Genomic DNA, 15,509 nt, shown 5'->3' on the forward strand with positions numbered 1-15,509 from the left:
TTTTAGGCGATAATGGTGATGGCCACAACCTTCTTGTTTCTTCTCAGGTGAGAAACTTGAAGATGAAGATGGAGATGGAGATTAAGATGAAGATGGAGATAGAGATTAAGATGAAGATGATGGTGATGGCGGCGGCGTCTAGCCGTCTAGGTATTATGTATGAAGATGATGGTGGGATAGTTCAGAAGTAAAGAGAGAGAAAGAATTGAATAATTGATGAAAAATGTTAATTATAAAGTTTTTATTTTATTTATTTAATGAATTATTTTTAGTTAGATAGATAAAATGACCAAAATTTCCTCCCATGTTTCGCATATGTCATGACTAACTGGGTTTTTGGATGGTCGTTATCCAAATAAAGGATAAAAAGTGAAACTCATTTTCAAAAAGGACCCAAACCGTAATAATGTATATTCGAAAGGACAAAATTTGTAATTTTTTTCTAAAAAGTATTAGAGAGAAAATGAAAACTTATTATAAAGTAAAAGACGAAAAAGAAAATTATGTGACGTGGTACAAACTAGGGTTGTTCTTCGGGCTATTTATTCGGGTTTCGGGTTAGTTCGGGTCGGGTTGTTCGGGTTTGAGCTCAAAACAATTGACCCAAGAACCGACCCAAATAAGTTCAGTTTGTTCGGGTTTGAGCTCAAAACAAATTGACCCAAGAACCGACCCAAATAAGTTCGGTTTGATCGGGTTTCAGGTTTAACGGGTTGGGTTTCGGGTTTAACAAATTGAAATTTTGTTCCATCTTTAACAACATCATAAATTAAAAAAAAAAACATATTCCAAGCCGTTATACAACCTTATTCAGCAATAACTTAAAATATTTAGCAAAACATGAAAATTATCATACATGCATGCATTGGACGGGATGAAGTGTTTTAGCATGTGGATCAATACTTGTGTAAATTGAAAAAACATGTTCAATACATATTGGTTTAAATACTATACTATTTAAGTTTTTAAATTGAAGATACATTTTCAACATGTTTTATGGTAATTAATACATTGGGATCCAATATGATAGATCCAACATTAATTAAAGTTTTGAGAACAACCGAACAAGAATGCATATGGTCACTATGTTACTTCTCTGCTAAACTACTTTATAAAAATTAGGGATACATGAATCGATGTATCATACTTCGAGTCAACCCGAATTTGAGTATTTCAACCCAATACCGATTCGAATATTTTATCTTGGGTTCGGGTTAGGAGTTTAATGGTCCCGGGTGAATTCGGATCGGGTTATTCAGGTCTCGGGTCGCTTCGGTTCGGATTCGTTATTCGGGTACGGTTAAGAAAAAAACATCCCTGGTACAAACCAAATAGCATAGTTTACCACTTAAATAAGCACAAAAGGAAGAATCCATCGTACACATACTAAAACATGTGACAAAAATTTTAAAGCAGCAAAAAGTACAAAACAGTTGCAATTGCATACCGAGTCATCCTCACAAACTATTAACAATATACTGTGTTGGAAATTGTTTGGTCAAACACCTTGCTAATTAACAATAAAAATTTAAGCTCTGTTCCAAATTAAACACCATCCTTTTGTTAAACATAATTAAGACTATAATGAGCTAAACCTTTCTATAAGTGAATGAAGTCCCAGTATGCAAAGATAAATTTTGAGCTAAAGTATATATTATTACTTCAAACAAAAGATTATGTTATTAAACCCTTTAATTTAACTTTATGTTCTGGTCTTATATAAATTAATAACAATTTTGATTTATTGAGTCAGGGAATTAGCTAGATGATTTGCTATCTTCCTGTGCAATCCACCATTTTCATATGAAGACATATATGGAGTTCGAGCATGTTGACATCCCACTAATTTATAACGAAAGTGATGAATATATGCGTCTCATCATGGCTGAAAGGAATATTTTCTTTGAAAATTAAGTTAAAAAACAAAAAACTTATTCGAGTATGGTCGCAATGCAATAATTCTTTGTAGGCATCACGCCTATTACAAATTAAAGTACATGTGTCGCTATAAAATTTGCATCGAAGACAAGCTAATTATTCATCTATATACTACTAACACTATCAACTCACATATTATATTCACCTTTACTGCTTCACATCTACTAAATCTCACGCAGGCTTGTGCCTTTTAAGAACTGTGAGCAATTTAATGGTCACGAGGTTTACCCCTCGGCCCTCGTGATGAGTCCACCATGTTCAATCTTGTAGGTTAGCAATTGACTTCTGAGAAACCCATGGAAGTCCACCATTTCCTGCCGGATCTAACCCCTCGTGGGAAACATCTATTTAACCCCCAGATTATCCGTAATCTGCCCGAGGTCAATTAGTGTTTCTTCATTGACGTCCTTACGCGCAGTACGCAAGCTGTTCCCGCAGGAAATGCCTCCCAATGGTGAAGTACTCCGCCTGTCCCCGCAGCTGCGGATACAAGCCATCAGGGAAGGCCACCCGCGCAGCAAGGCTACACGCACAAGGCACAGCTCTCAATAATTCAGTAGTCACCTGAAGGAATGAGCAAAGCCGGGAACAATCCCGCACAAAGGCGGGAGGTGGAATACTCCCGCCCAAATAAGCCAGTCCGTACGATACTGGAGGATCTTTTGTACTGTACCTGACGAGGTATGGGCAAAAGATCTGACCAGAGATACGACAGCTCATTGACAACAGTATGGCGAGCAGCATGCTCTTGTACTGTATGTCACTATTAGCCGCTGCCTACTCACCAACTCCTGTCATACCACGTGCATAGCCGGCAGTTGGTGGAAAAGGAATAGTACACAGCAGGCCTGGTCACTGTCAGCCGCTGCCTACCCGCCAACTACCAGCATGGCACGTGCGTAGGCCACAGTTGGTAGAACAGGAATACTATTCAGCCGGCTATACCTTCTTGGAAACCTACCTTCGGCTATAAATACCCCAAATGGTATGATCATCTAATCTTATCTGGTATCTTACATCTTATACCTGATATCTGCTCTAGCAATCTCTTAATATACACTTATATTCAAGAGCAATCTAGTCTGATTCTCACGCCGGAGGGTGGTCACAAGGAGGAACCCCCCTTCTCAGTGACGAGCTCACGGTATCTGTTTTGCAGGTTATCAGAAGAACCATCTTTGCCGGATCTAACCCCTCGTGGGAAACATCTATTTAACCTCCAGATTATCCGTAATCTGCCCGGGGTCAATTAGTGTTTCTTCATTGGCGCCATCCGTGCATAAAAGCTAGAACTTCATTTCTTTACAGTTTTTTCAAACTTCTGGAAAGATGGTTAAAGAAACTCCGGTAACCACAAACCCAGCTACTGGGGGGAATACCGGCGACTACACAGTTTTTACGAACACTACCCCGGTTACCCAAGCCGGGGCAAGTGCAGTAAATTTTACGAACACTACCCCAGTTACCCAAGCTGGGGCAAGTGCAGTAAATAATCGCTCACTGGGATTCACCGATACCCAGTTAGAGAGACAACGAACGAGGCTCCCCCGCCAAACACTCGATGAAGTTAAAGCGTGGGCGGAAGCACGTCAAAAAGAATTCCAAGCTGAGTTGGATGAACGCTTACGTTTACTCCAACAGGCTGATGAATTCGTAGAGTACTTTGACGATGATTCGGAGGAATCCGATAGTGACGCAAACCCTCGTCATAGGGCGAAAGGGAAGCGTAAGGAAACGGACTCCCAACCGAGAAGGCATTTTGGAGAAACCTTCAAACCAAAAAACGCGGGTGGAAACCCACGTGACTTCTCCAAAACATTTACACCAACTGCTGCAAAGGCGGGAACGTCCAAATTTGCAAGGGACATTGCGGAAGCAATCGTCCAGAAAAGTGCCAAACAGATGTCCAACATCGGCACTTACGATGGTATATCTGATCCAGACGATCATTTGAACAGGTTCATAGCGGGGGCAACCGTCAGTAGTTGGACGGAACCTACGTGGTGTTACATGTTCCAAATGACGCTTGTTGGGCCAGCTAGAGCGTGGTTCGATCGTCTACCGGTCAACCACATCTACGACTGGGCAGACTTCCAACAGAAGTTTAGCCAACACTTCAGCCAACAAAGAAAGTATACCGAAGAGCAATGGACAATCCTCAAATGCATTCGAGAGGAAGATGAATCTTTACCAGACTTCATCACTCGCTTCAACTCAAAGAAGCTAAGTCTGGGTAATATTAGCGAAAATCTTGTTCGCGCTGCTTTTATCCAGGGCGCGAACGACCCAGAGCTCATCCGCACCTTAACGGGTAAAGATGGCATGCCATCCACATGGGATGCCATCATGACAGCAGCAAAACGCTTTGCGGAAACGGAGAAGCAACTGGGTAGAGATCTCCCCCAGAGCACAAACCTCTACACCCAGAAAACAACGTCCTTACCGCCCGACTAAACAAAAAGCGGAAGCTAGGCATTTGGCAGTCAAGGGTAAACTTTGACACCTCATCCGGCTTGCAACATCGGTTAGGCGGAAGGGATAACGTACAGTCGAACCAGAACTCCAGATGGACGCCACTCACCAAAAGCGTCACCGAGATATTCGCCACTGAGGAGCTCCCATGGCCAAAGGCTCCAATAATCCGACATCGTCACAATGCTGATCGGAGCAAATACTGTGACTTTCACAGGACAAAAGGCCACAACACTGAAGAATGCACAGACGTAAAGGACATGGTCAAAGCATTTGTCAGAGATGGGACGCTCGCGCACCTCGTGGCGCAATGAACGCTAAGCAGGCTGATGCATGTAGAACCTCCGGTTGGGGAAAACACGAATAAAATTGCAGCTTCAATGTTGGAGACTACATACTGCGTAAACAACGAGATCCCGAACCAGGTGCATATCGGCTCGATGGCACTCCCATCCCAACAACATGAAAGGGAGCTCAATTACACAGTTTGCATGTAGATCAATCCCAAATTTGTAAAGAAAAGGCCCAGAGCCACTTCTAATGGAAATGATTCTCCTTAGAACATCGACGCTGATGATTTTACATTTATACTTATGAACTTTCCACACGGATATGCCGGTTTTCACCGCATAATTACGTGGAAAGTCGTTGCGTGGGGAAGGCGGCAAAACCCGCATAAACCCAAAAAACGGCAAACCTTCACGCAGGTCAGTTAAGGTAAAGTTCAGTCATCCCACTAAATGAAAGTGCCGGTCTATCCGCACGAATCATGATAGAGGAAACTGAACACTAACCTATTAACAACCGCGCGTCGAACGGTTAATTTACTCAACACTGATATGCCGGTTTTCACCGCATAATTACGTGGAAAGTCGTTGCGTGGGGAAGGCGGCAAAACCCGCATAAACCCAAAAAACGGCAAACCTTCACGCAGGTCAGTTAAAGGTAAAGTTCAGTCATCCCACTAAATAAGTGCCGGTCTATCCGCACGAATCATGATAGAGGAAACTGAACACTAACCTATTACCAACCGCGCGTCGAACGGTTAATTTACTCAACACTGATATGCCGGTTTTCACCGCATAATTACGTGGAAAGTCGTTGCGTGGGGAAGGCGGCAAAACCCGCATAAACCCAAAAAACGGCAAACCTTCACGCAGGTCAGTCATAGGTAAACTTTGGTCATCCAACTAAATGAAAGTGCCGGTCCTAACCGCACAAATCATGAGAGGAAACCGAACCTATTGACAACCGCGCGTCGAACGGTTAACTTATTCAAAATACTTTAGAAAATTTCTAACAGAAGGATGAGGAAAACCTCCACGCAGGTTAGATGTAGGTAAAGTTTAGCCATCATACTAAGTGCAAGTGACGGTCCTACCCGCACAATCACGAAAGAGGAAGCAAAACTTCAACCTATTATCTACCACGTTCAAAGGTTAACTTATTCTAAACACTTAGAAAATTTCTAAAAAGATGAGGAAAACCTCCACGCAGGTCAGATATAGGTAAAGTTTAGCCATCCTACTAAGTGCAAGTGACGGTCCTACCCGCACAATCACGAAGGAGGAAGCAAAACTTCAACCTATTATCTACCACGTTCAAAGGTTAACTTATTTTAAACACTTGGAAAAGTGCTAATTTAAACTAAAGTATGCATGAGCAAGTCATATAACGTTTATAAAGCAAGTCATCCAGTGAAAGTAGCGGTCTTACCCGCACAAAGATTTATATTTCATAATATTCATTACAAGAATGGCCGGGTAACTACCCGCCTACAAGAATATAAATCTATACAAGCTTAACCTATCCTAACAGTGGGAAGGGATCTTCAGGATCAAGCTTCAGGACCACTTCCACTTGGACCAGCACCATCAGTAGAGCGTGGCGGTTCAAGGAAAGCTTTAAGGATAGCTAGCCCATCATCAGCAGCAGCAACTTCGTTCACCTTCTCCACCACCGGATACGGGAAGGCGGCATACTGATTCACTGCTTGGTCATAAACAGCTTCAGTATTCACATCATACAAAGGGAAGTTGGAAGGCGGGATGCCTTTCTCAACGAACCCTAGACCAAGCAGGAAGCCGGCCTTTTCCCCATCCTCATGAGAAGCGTTGAGGGCTGCGCTCATGGCATCGTCGTATGATGTGTCCATGAAGACTCGATGCACAACCTACAAAAAATATATATACAAGTATCAAAACCTTTTCTATTTACAAAGAAAAGCGTGAAGACATTATGAAGCTAAGCTTACCTGAGACAACGCTTCTCGAAGAAGCCATTCCTTGGCAACCAGAGCCTCCTGGAGGGCAGCTTGAGCTTGGTTACGGGCGCGTTCGGCTTCACTTTTGTTGAGGTTGGCAAGCAACACTTCTTTAGCCGCAGCTCTTCAACGCCCTTTAGCTTCCGCTCAGTATGGTCAAGCCCCCCCCCCCCTGGTCCAAGATCTCTTGGAGCTTCTTGGCGTCTTCCATCGCCAAGGCATCATGAGCCTGTTGGAGCGCCTCTAGTTTGGCTTTAAGTTCCTCATTCTCGATGCGTAAAGGCTCAGCAACAGCTTCAGCCTTGGTGGCCCTCTCGGTTGCGTTCCGTGCAGTTTCCTTAGCCAGCCGAAGTTGTTCGTTAACAGCTTGGGCAGCCTTGGAACGGGCCTCGAGACGGGCCTGAACTTCAACCTCGAGGGCCTTGAAGGCCTTCTCCTTTTCCGCAGCCACTGCGGTAAGTCTCTTGTTCTCCTCCCGGACAGCCCGCGCCTGAGCTACTTCTTGGATGCGAGCTGCTTTTAACTTGTCGTTTTCACGACAAAGCAGCTCGACGCGCGGCTGCATGCGGGCCAGGAGAATCCGCAGCTCATTGGTTAGCCTACCCTCTTGGTAGCTAGCCATTGCTTCCCCCAACGCACCACTGGGAGCTGCGTGACGAGCCCACTCCACGCACTCCACAGGCGTGCGAAGGGTTGTTCCTCGGCGGATGTTCCATCGTGGAACATACACTTCATTGGAATCCGACACTGCAAAAAACAAAAAGCAATTAGGAAAAAATGATAAAATAAAAGGCCAAAAGAACCCTACGCACCTGTAGGGTCGACAACAGGCCGATAGCCGCCAAACCCATCACCTGAACCCAAGCGAAATCCATCCAAGAGGTCAGGCAGATGGGAAGGAGGCAGAGGTTGGCGAGAAGCCCCAAGCATACCTGAAGGATCGGCTGTAGCTGCCGACGTCGGAGGCATGGAGGGCGACGCGCTAGAAACCAACGGAGGTGAACTCACAACCGTGGTTGCCGCTGCGGAGTCCGCAGAAAAAGTAACCGCCGGCTCGGTGAAAGATTCAGTAAATATGGCACTGACAGCCGGCGGTGATGTCATCACAGTTGGAGCAGTTGGCTCAACTGGGTGAGCAGCTGAACCAACTGAAGCAGGCGCAGCCGCCTGGGTCGTCGCCTCAGGTAGGCTGACCAAGCCTACCGTCATGGGTCCGGAGGTACTCCTCCCCGCTCCACCCTGGAATGCGGTAGCATCCACGCCTGCACAAGGAAGATAAGTATTAATGATGGAAAGTTATGAAGTCAAAAATAAAGGAAGTTTGTACTTACGGGTTTTCTTGAGCCTAAAAGTGCGGACAGGCGGGGACGAACCCGATGGAGCCGGCCTCTTTACGCCGCTCACCGTCGTCATCCTGGGCTCTCCGGAGGTGACAGTTGTCGCAGCCTCCGGAGCAGTGGTCTTATCACCACCAGGGTTCCCCGCCACCAGGGTTCCTCGCCACCTCCTCGCTCTCGGTCTCTGAATCAGACCGAGGCACCGGATCGGCAGTGGAGGCCACCTTTGCCTTCCCCTTCCCGCCGGCAGCCTTCTTCTTCCGCACCAACGGAGGACCATCTGCGGATTCCTCATCAGAACACAAGATTAGAGGAATTCCAGCAGAGGTTTCAGCATTGAGGGGTCGAGGGTTGAATAACGCCTTACCTGGCCGCCTGGCGCTCAGGATCTCGTGGCCTGGCGGGTAGACCTCCACGAACCGATCCGCCGTCTGTTCAAGGATGGGCAACTCGTTCTCATCTAGAGCACGAGTACCCATCCGAGTGGGACTATTAGCCTCCCGCGGATGCAGGAGCGACTGCAAGTCGTTCCCCTTTGAAATAAAAGAAAAACAGTTAGAAGACAAACCTATATAAACAAAGAAGACAGAGCATACCGTAAGGAACAGAGTTCAAACCGTATTCAAGGACGATCGGGATCTTTTGCGCCTCCGCATCCTTCCACACCCGGCTCATCCCGAGCATCACCATCCCGGACTCCGCAAAGCGGTAAACCGGAGATTGGACTCGGGAAATCTTTGAGAACCATTCCGCCTCCTGGTAGTTGGAGGCGTGAAGGCTGGGGAGTGCTTGCCCATTCTTAAACTTCATGGCAAGGGGGATGGCGCGAGCGGAGATGTAAAAGAACTCCCGCTTCCATGAACAAAGACTGCGCTCGGTTGCGCAAATCTTCAAACCCTTGATCCGGGTTATCAGAGTATACCACCCCTGGATGCACCTCCAAGAGTAGAAGGTCATCAGGCGGTCGACGAAGGGCTCAACGCCCAGAATCCGGCACACCCACTCGAAGTGGCGATATACCACCCCTGGATGCACCTCCAAGAGTAGAAGGTCATCAGGCGGTCGACGAAGGGCTCAACGCCCAGAATCCGGCACACCCACTCGAAGTGGCGAATCTTTGCGATCGCCATCGGGTGTACCTCGGTCAGGTGTACACCGTGCCTCTCCAGAAAACGGTACACAAACTTCGTCAAGGGGAACCTAAGATTCCCATAGACAAAGAATGCGGCATATACCCCGATCTTGCCTCTGGGGGCATCATACACCGTCTGATGAGGTTCAGGAAACTCAGGCTCGAAAGACTCGAGCATGAACTTCCTGACGATGTACTGATATAGATCGACATGCAGAGCACACTGGCACTCGCCAGCAGTACTCTTGTCATCCTTGTCGGACGTGGATGACGGGTTCTCGGCGTACACCCCAGCCTCCTGGGCTGTAGCCTCAAGATCGTGAGCAGAAGACATCTTGCAGGTATGAAAGAAGAGAACGATTTCAAGAGAATGCTCGACTGAAAAGGTGAGTATTTGCCGGAAATCGTTTTGAAGATGAAGAGAAAAGTGAAAGTGTGGATTACAAAGGACCCTATCCCCCTTTATATACTAATCGCAATCAATGCGATGAATTTAATGCGGAAGAGAGAGAAATCGAAGGTGCAATGAAACTATGACACGTGGCAAAGAGCAAGCTGGCAACAGCTGTTGAAAGGACGCGTGCCATTAATTTCGCGGCCACGCGCTTGAAAAAGCGTCTGGAATGACCATGTACTGTCACGTCACCATAACTTCCTGCACGTCCTGACACAGTCTGAAGAAACCGTCGGACGACGTTTCAACAGTTTGGACTGTTCTTATCCTTTCACCAACTCTTCGAATTTCAAAATTTCAAAAAGATTCAAAAGTAAGCGGGAATATACCCCTTACCTTGGCAACCAAGTAACTATAAGACAGGTGCGGGTACAATGTCAAGGCAAAACCCTTCACATACTGAGCACCCGCAGGGAATTGACGCCAGGAATACCTTGGAAGTAAAGTAACCGTAAGACGAGTGCGAGTACAGTGTCAAGGCAAAACCCTTCACATACCTAGCGCTCCGCAGGGAATTGAAACCAAGAAGGATCTTCTGGGCAATGCTTGCGGAAACGGGAATAACATCCCCGCATAGCGGGAACGTCGAGAACTACATTGTTTGAAGCTCCAAGATGGAATTGGTGGTTTTAACATAATTGATCACTATGTTCAAAACTACCAAAACCTCATGGAGAATCCACACAAGTGGGACTCAACGCTCCTGACTTGCGAGGAGGTTACAGACCTACCCGCATCATACCCAAAGATCAAGCAGGAAAGTCGGGAATTTCTGCAAGTGACATTAGGACTTCTGCGGGAAGAATCCCCATGGAAAACCTTAAAACTAAACCCTTTTCAAAACCCTTTGCTTAAGTCCAAAAGTTCACCTCACTTTATTAAACATTCATGAGAAGAACATTGGACTGGGGGGACTTGAAGAGGTAGGTCCCAGCAGAGCCCAGTTGGACCTGCAGGACTCACCTTGAAGAGAGACGTCTGCGCAGAAACCAACTGGATCCGCAGGAACCACCATGCTCAGAGACGTGACGTCCTTACGCGCAGTACGCAAGCTGTTCCCGCAGGAAATGCCTCCCAATGGTGAAGTACTCCGCCTGTCCCCGCAGCTGCGGATACAAGCCATCAGGGAAGGCCACCCGCCCAGCAAGGCTACACGCACAAGGCACAGCTCTCAATAATTCAGTAGTCACCTGAAGGAATGAGCAAAGCCGGGAACAATCCCGCACAAAGGCGGGAGGGGGAATACTCCCGCCCAAATAAGCCAGTCCGTACGATACTGGAGGATCTTTTGTACTGTACCTGACGAGGATGGGCAAAAGATCTGACCAGAGATACGACAGCTCATTGACAACAATATGGCAAGCAGCATGCTCTTGTACTGTATGTCACTATTAGCCGCTGCCTACTCACCAACTCCTGTCATACCACGTGCATAGCCGGCAGTTGGTGGAAAAGGAATAGTACACAGCAGGCCTGGTCACTGTCAGCCGCTGCCTACCCGCCAACTACCAGCATGGCACGTGCGTAGGCCACAGTTGGTAGAACAGGAATACTATTCAGCCGGCTATACCTTCTTGGAAACCTACCTTCGGCTATAAATACCCCAAATGGTATGATCATCTAATCTTATCTGGTATCTTACATCTTATACCTGATATCTGCTCTAGCAATCTCTTAATATACACTTATATTCAAGAGCAATCTAGTCTGATTCTCACGCCGGAGGGTGGTCACAAGGAGGAACCCCCCCTTCTCAGTGACGAGCTCACGGTGTCTGTTTTGCAGGTTATCAGAAGAACCATCTTTGCCGGATCTAACCCCTCGTGGGAAACATCTATTTAACCCCCAGATTATCCGTAATCTGCCCGGGGTCAATTAGTGTTTCTTCAGCGTAACTTATTGTAGAGAATCTATTATTGTAGCATATTTTTCTTTATTTTTATGTTGTCTCGTATTATTGCCTACCGAAAAGCCACTCATTTTCTTTACCAATAACGGCACGCTTGCATTAGATCATCAGTGACATTCCCGTCACGATCGAGAGCATCACGGGGGTGCTTCCATATGCTATGTTGTCTTTTTCTTATTTTACACTTTTTGTCTTTCTTTTGTTGTTTTATAGGAGTTTTGTTTGCATTATTTAGGTTTTTCGGTAATGACACTATTGTTTAATGTTCATGATTGTATTATAGGGCCCGCTTTAATTGATGAGGTGATACATGAACTATTCATCATCTTTCAGTTAACAACGTTAAGCTCATGTTTGATCTATGTTGGTTGAGTTTTATGCTATCAAATCAATAATAAAACATATAATGCAAACTCGGTTATAAGTTACAACCATGAATCTAGGATCATAATACGGTGGTTTAGAATTTATAAAGCTAGCTTGTTATTCAACTTATATCATCTCAACCACATTAGGTAACAAATAAATTAGTTGATGCATATTGCATCATGCTTTGAGTATTAATGAGTTAATAAATGTAAAGAAATAATTGACACGCCAACAACTTAGATGCATAAATGCTCGTGAGATTATCTTAAATATTATTTGTTGTTTTCTTCTTCTAGATATTGTATCAGTCGACTCGATTGTATTAGAAGCGCCCTTCATATGCATCAACTTCGAACCATCAACCTTGGTGTATTAAAACATCTTTAACCATGCCAAACCATGATTTTGATAGGTATTTTAGTGTCATTAACCTATTTTACGTAACTGGATGACCTAGTGAGAAATCACATTAACTATTAATACAAAAAAGGAGGTGTAAAGTACGTGTTTATACTCTTTGGTGAAAAAATATATTTTGGGACGGTTTATAAGTGGGAGTTTTATAAAAATGTATTCATGTATAACAAGATACACACCGTGATGGTTGCATGGGTGTGCAAAACACTCGACACACCCACGCTCTAGCTGGAGATGGGCACAAGGTCAGGCATGGGATTGTGGCGAGGAGGGATATGCGTGATGTGGTGTTTTGATGGTAAACTTGGCACTTTGCACGTTTGTATTATCGAGAGTCCCCTTTAGTATTTTTGACTAATGGCTTGTAGGTTTTGGTCGCAACCAATTGAACAAGTCCGTGTCTATTCAAGTTCCATCAGTTATATGATTTAATTTGTGTATTCAAGTTCCCTTATATGTGAGACTTAACTTGATTTTATTATTACCCATAAATTGCAACCTGCAACTCCCTTGATGTTCCCAGTCCGTTGTATATGTGCAAGGATGGTCTTCCTTGTTTGTGAGACTCAAATCGTTCATGCGAACACATAGACTTTGAACCTTTTTCAACTTTGTACACTCTCATTGCAAGTACTCTTTTAGGGTGTTAGGCTAATTCCGCTAATACAACTGGTCTGGTTGTTATACAATTGGGTGACCCGATATATTATTGTTTTAAGGGACCTCTGTCAAATAAAATCCCTAGCCTTCTAGTATGTTTATTTTGTTTAATTTCCTGTTTTGTATTTGCTTCGGGTAATGTATTTACCTATTGTTTAATTATCTTCATGCAATGTAATTTGTAAGATTGGATAATACAAGTTTACTGCATTTTCTTTTACTTTTATGAAATATATTCCTACATTAATTACTATCGAAAGTTAAACCTTTTTTTATTTTTTAAGTCTTATGTATAACTAGAAACCTTGTAAAGCATTATACTAGAATGATACCACACATGAATAGAAAATGCTTATAATTAGTTTGTTTAGTAATCAAAACAATTTTTAAAATATAGACGATTATTAATAACGTAAATACTTTCTTCTTTGTAAAAACCCAACTGACAAACATTACAATCTAAAAAAAACTCTTGTTAATCCCAACTAAAATAATAAGAATATACTAAGCAATAATCTCTAGTACTCACGAACGCAAGATTACAATCACACACCCAACCTGTCCAAATCATTGGGTGGTACTTAATTAGCAGTCCGGTTCTCATTTTGACCAAATCAAAACCAACCATTGATCTAAACGAATCCATGTGTTGATCACTGGTTCACCCTACAAATTCAAACCCCTGTCACACCTTAGACCAAATCAATCATTATGGGAATTGTCGAAGAAGCTCATAATGTAAATATCCTAGGTTCCGGCCACCAGACCATAGTCTTGGCACACGGTTTCGGTACGGACCAGTCGGTATGGAAGCATCTTGTGCCTCATCTAATCCAAGATTACAAGGTTGTGTTGTTCGATACGATGGGGGCGGGTACCACGAATCCGGAATACTTCGATTTCGATAGGTATGCTACCCTTGAAGGGTTTGCGTACGATGTTATTGGCATTCTTGAGGAACTTAAGGTTTCTTCGTGTATATATGTCGGTCACTCTGTGTCGACTATGATTGGGGTTGTTGCTTCCATCGCTCGTCCTGATCTGTTTTCTAAACTCGTACTGCTTTCTGGTTCTCCGAGGTTAGTCAAATGATTGTATGATGATGTTGTTTTCTTCTTTTCCAGGTTCGATAGTAGGTTGACTTTTTCCTGACAACGTTAATCTAACAAGGTGATTACGTAAGCAGAAGTTAGCAGACGTTGAAACACGTTTTCTGTTTGGATGTGTAATCAAATTGTTGATTGGGAAGTATTAAAATTGAAATAAATTACTTATCTCGGTAAATTATTTTTCAAACTAGTAAATTATGAAAAATCCACTCCAAAATAATCAAGTTTTAGATATTTTAATTAATTATGTCATTTAAAGTTTTTCTTATATACAATCACTCAATTTCACTATGTGTTTCTTTTATGAAACTTCTAATAAATATTTAAGTTATTTTTAAAACTAAGTTACCGAAATATATAAATTTTGATTACTATTTAATTGATTAATTATAAAATTTATTTGATTCCTTTTCTTTTATTTAGCTTCTACACAAGATTTTTTTTTTTTTTTTTGAAAAAAAAATAATCACTGAATAATTAATTTGATTCATATATGTTGCATTTCAATAATTTTTTTTAAAAAAAGTTACGTTTATAAATAAAATTTTGCAATGGAACACCGAACATGTAATGAAAGTTAAGTTATTTTTAATGAAGAAAATCACAACTGACTTTATTGGAACAACTGGGAAATTTACTAAAACTTGGTTTCTATTGTGTTAATTTCCTTTAATAAACATAATAGAAACTGTTTTTTCTCATTTATAGGTATTTGAACGATGCGGATTACTTTGGAGGATTTGAACCAGAGGATATTGAGCAACTATTTGAATCAATGCAATCGAATTACAAAGCATGGTGTGCAGGTTTTGCTCCACTAGCAATTGGTGGGGACATGGAGTCAGTGGCGGTTCAAGAGTTTAGTCGGACCCTTTTCAATATGCGACCCGACATAGCCTACAGCATCTTACAAACCATTTTCCAGATTGACATACGGAATCTGTTGCGCCATGTGACTATCCCATGTCACATCATACAAAGCATGAAAGATCTAGCGGTTCCAGTGGTCGTGGCTGAGTACCTTCACCAGAACCTTGGTGGTGAGTCCATTGTTGAGGTCATGTCGACTGATGGTCACCTCCCGCAATTGAGCTCACCGGGTGTTGTGATTCCGGTTATTCTCAGGCATATTCGTTGTGATATTGCGGTGTAATTATGTTTAGGTTATTTGTTGGTTACTTATTTTGGTTGTTTGTATCACTACTTGTGGATAAAACTTTCTTATGAATTTGTAATATTAATATTGTAATTGTGTGTATCCTTTTCCTGTATTTTGGTATTTATATAATTAATTTGTACTTTTAATAATTCTAGTATTTTGTTATTTGAAAATCATATAAACATCTTAATACGCAGATATGTAATAAATGTACTGGTTAGAGTTGAAAGAAACCAGCATTTTGATCAAGTCATCAAACACAATTTTAAAAGAAAGAGTTCTTAGTCATA

General features: G+C 43.1%; 1 protein-coding gene across 1 annotated transcript; it reads left to right on the top strand.

Moving 5' to 3' along the window:
• The first annotated feature begins 13,469 nt into the window (after positions 1-13,469).
• On the top strand, positions 13,470-15,240 carry LOC143624044 (karrikin insensitive 2 receptor CA-like). Its single transcript, XM_077094795.1, has 2 exons — positions 13,470-14,030; positions 14,769-15,240. The coding sequence occupies exons 1-2, from the start codon at positions 13,663-13,665 to the stop codon at positions 15,211-15,213; spliced, it is 813 nt and encodes a 270-aa protein (XP_076950910.1). The 5' UTR covers positions 13,470-13,662; the 3' UTR covers positions 15,214-15,240.
• Positions 15,241-15,509: the final 269 nt, after the last annotated feature.

Source organism: Bidens hawaiensis, unplaced genomic scaffold, assembly GCF_021521415.1.
Source record: "Bidens hawaiensis isolate Kalapana, Puna unplaced genomic scaffold, B.hawaiensis_p1.1 tig00003653_1, whole genome shotgun sequence".
Classification (NCBI taxonomy): Eukaryota; Viridiplantae; Streptophyta; class Magnoliopsida; order Asterales; family Asteraceae; genus Bidens; species Bidens hawaiensis.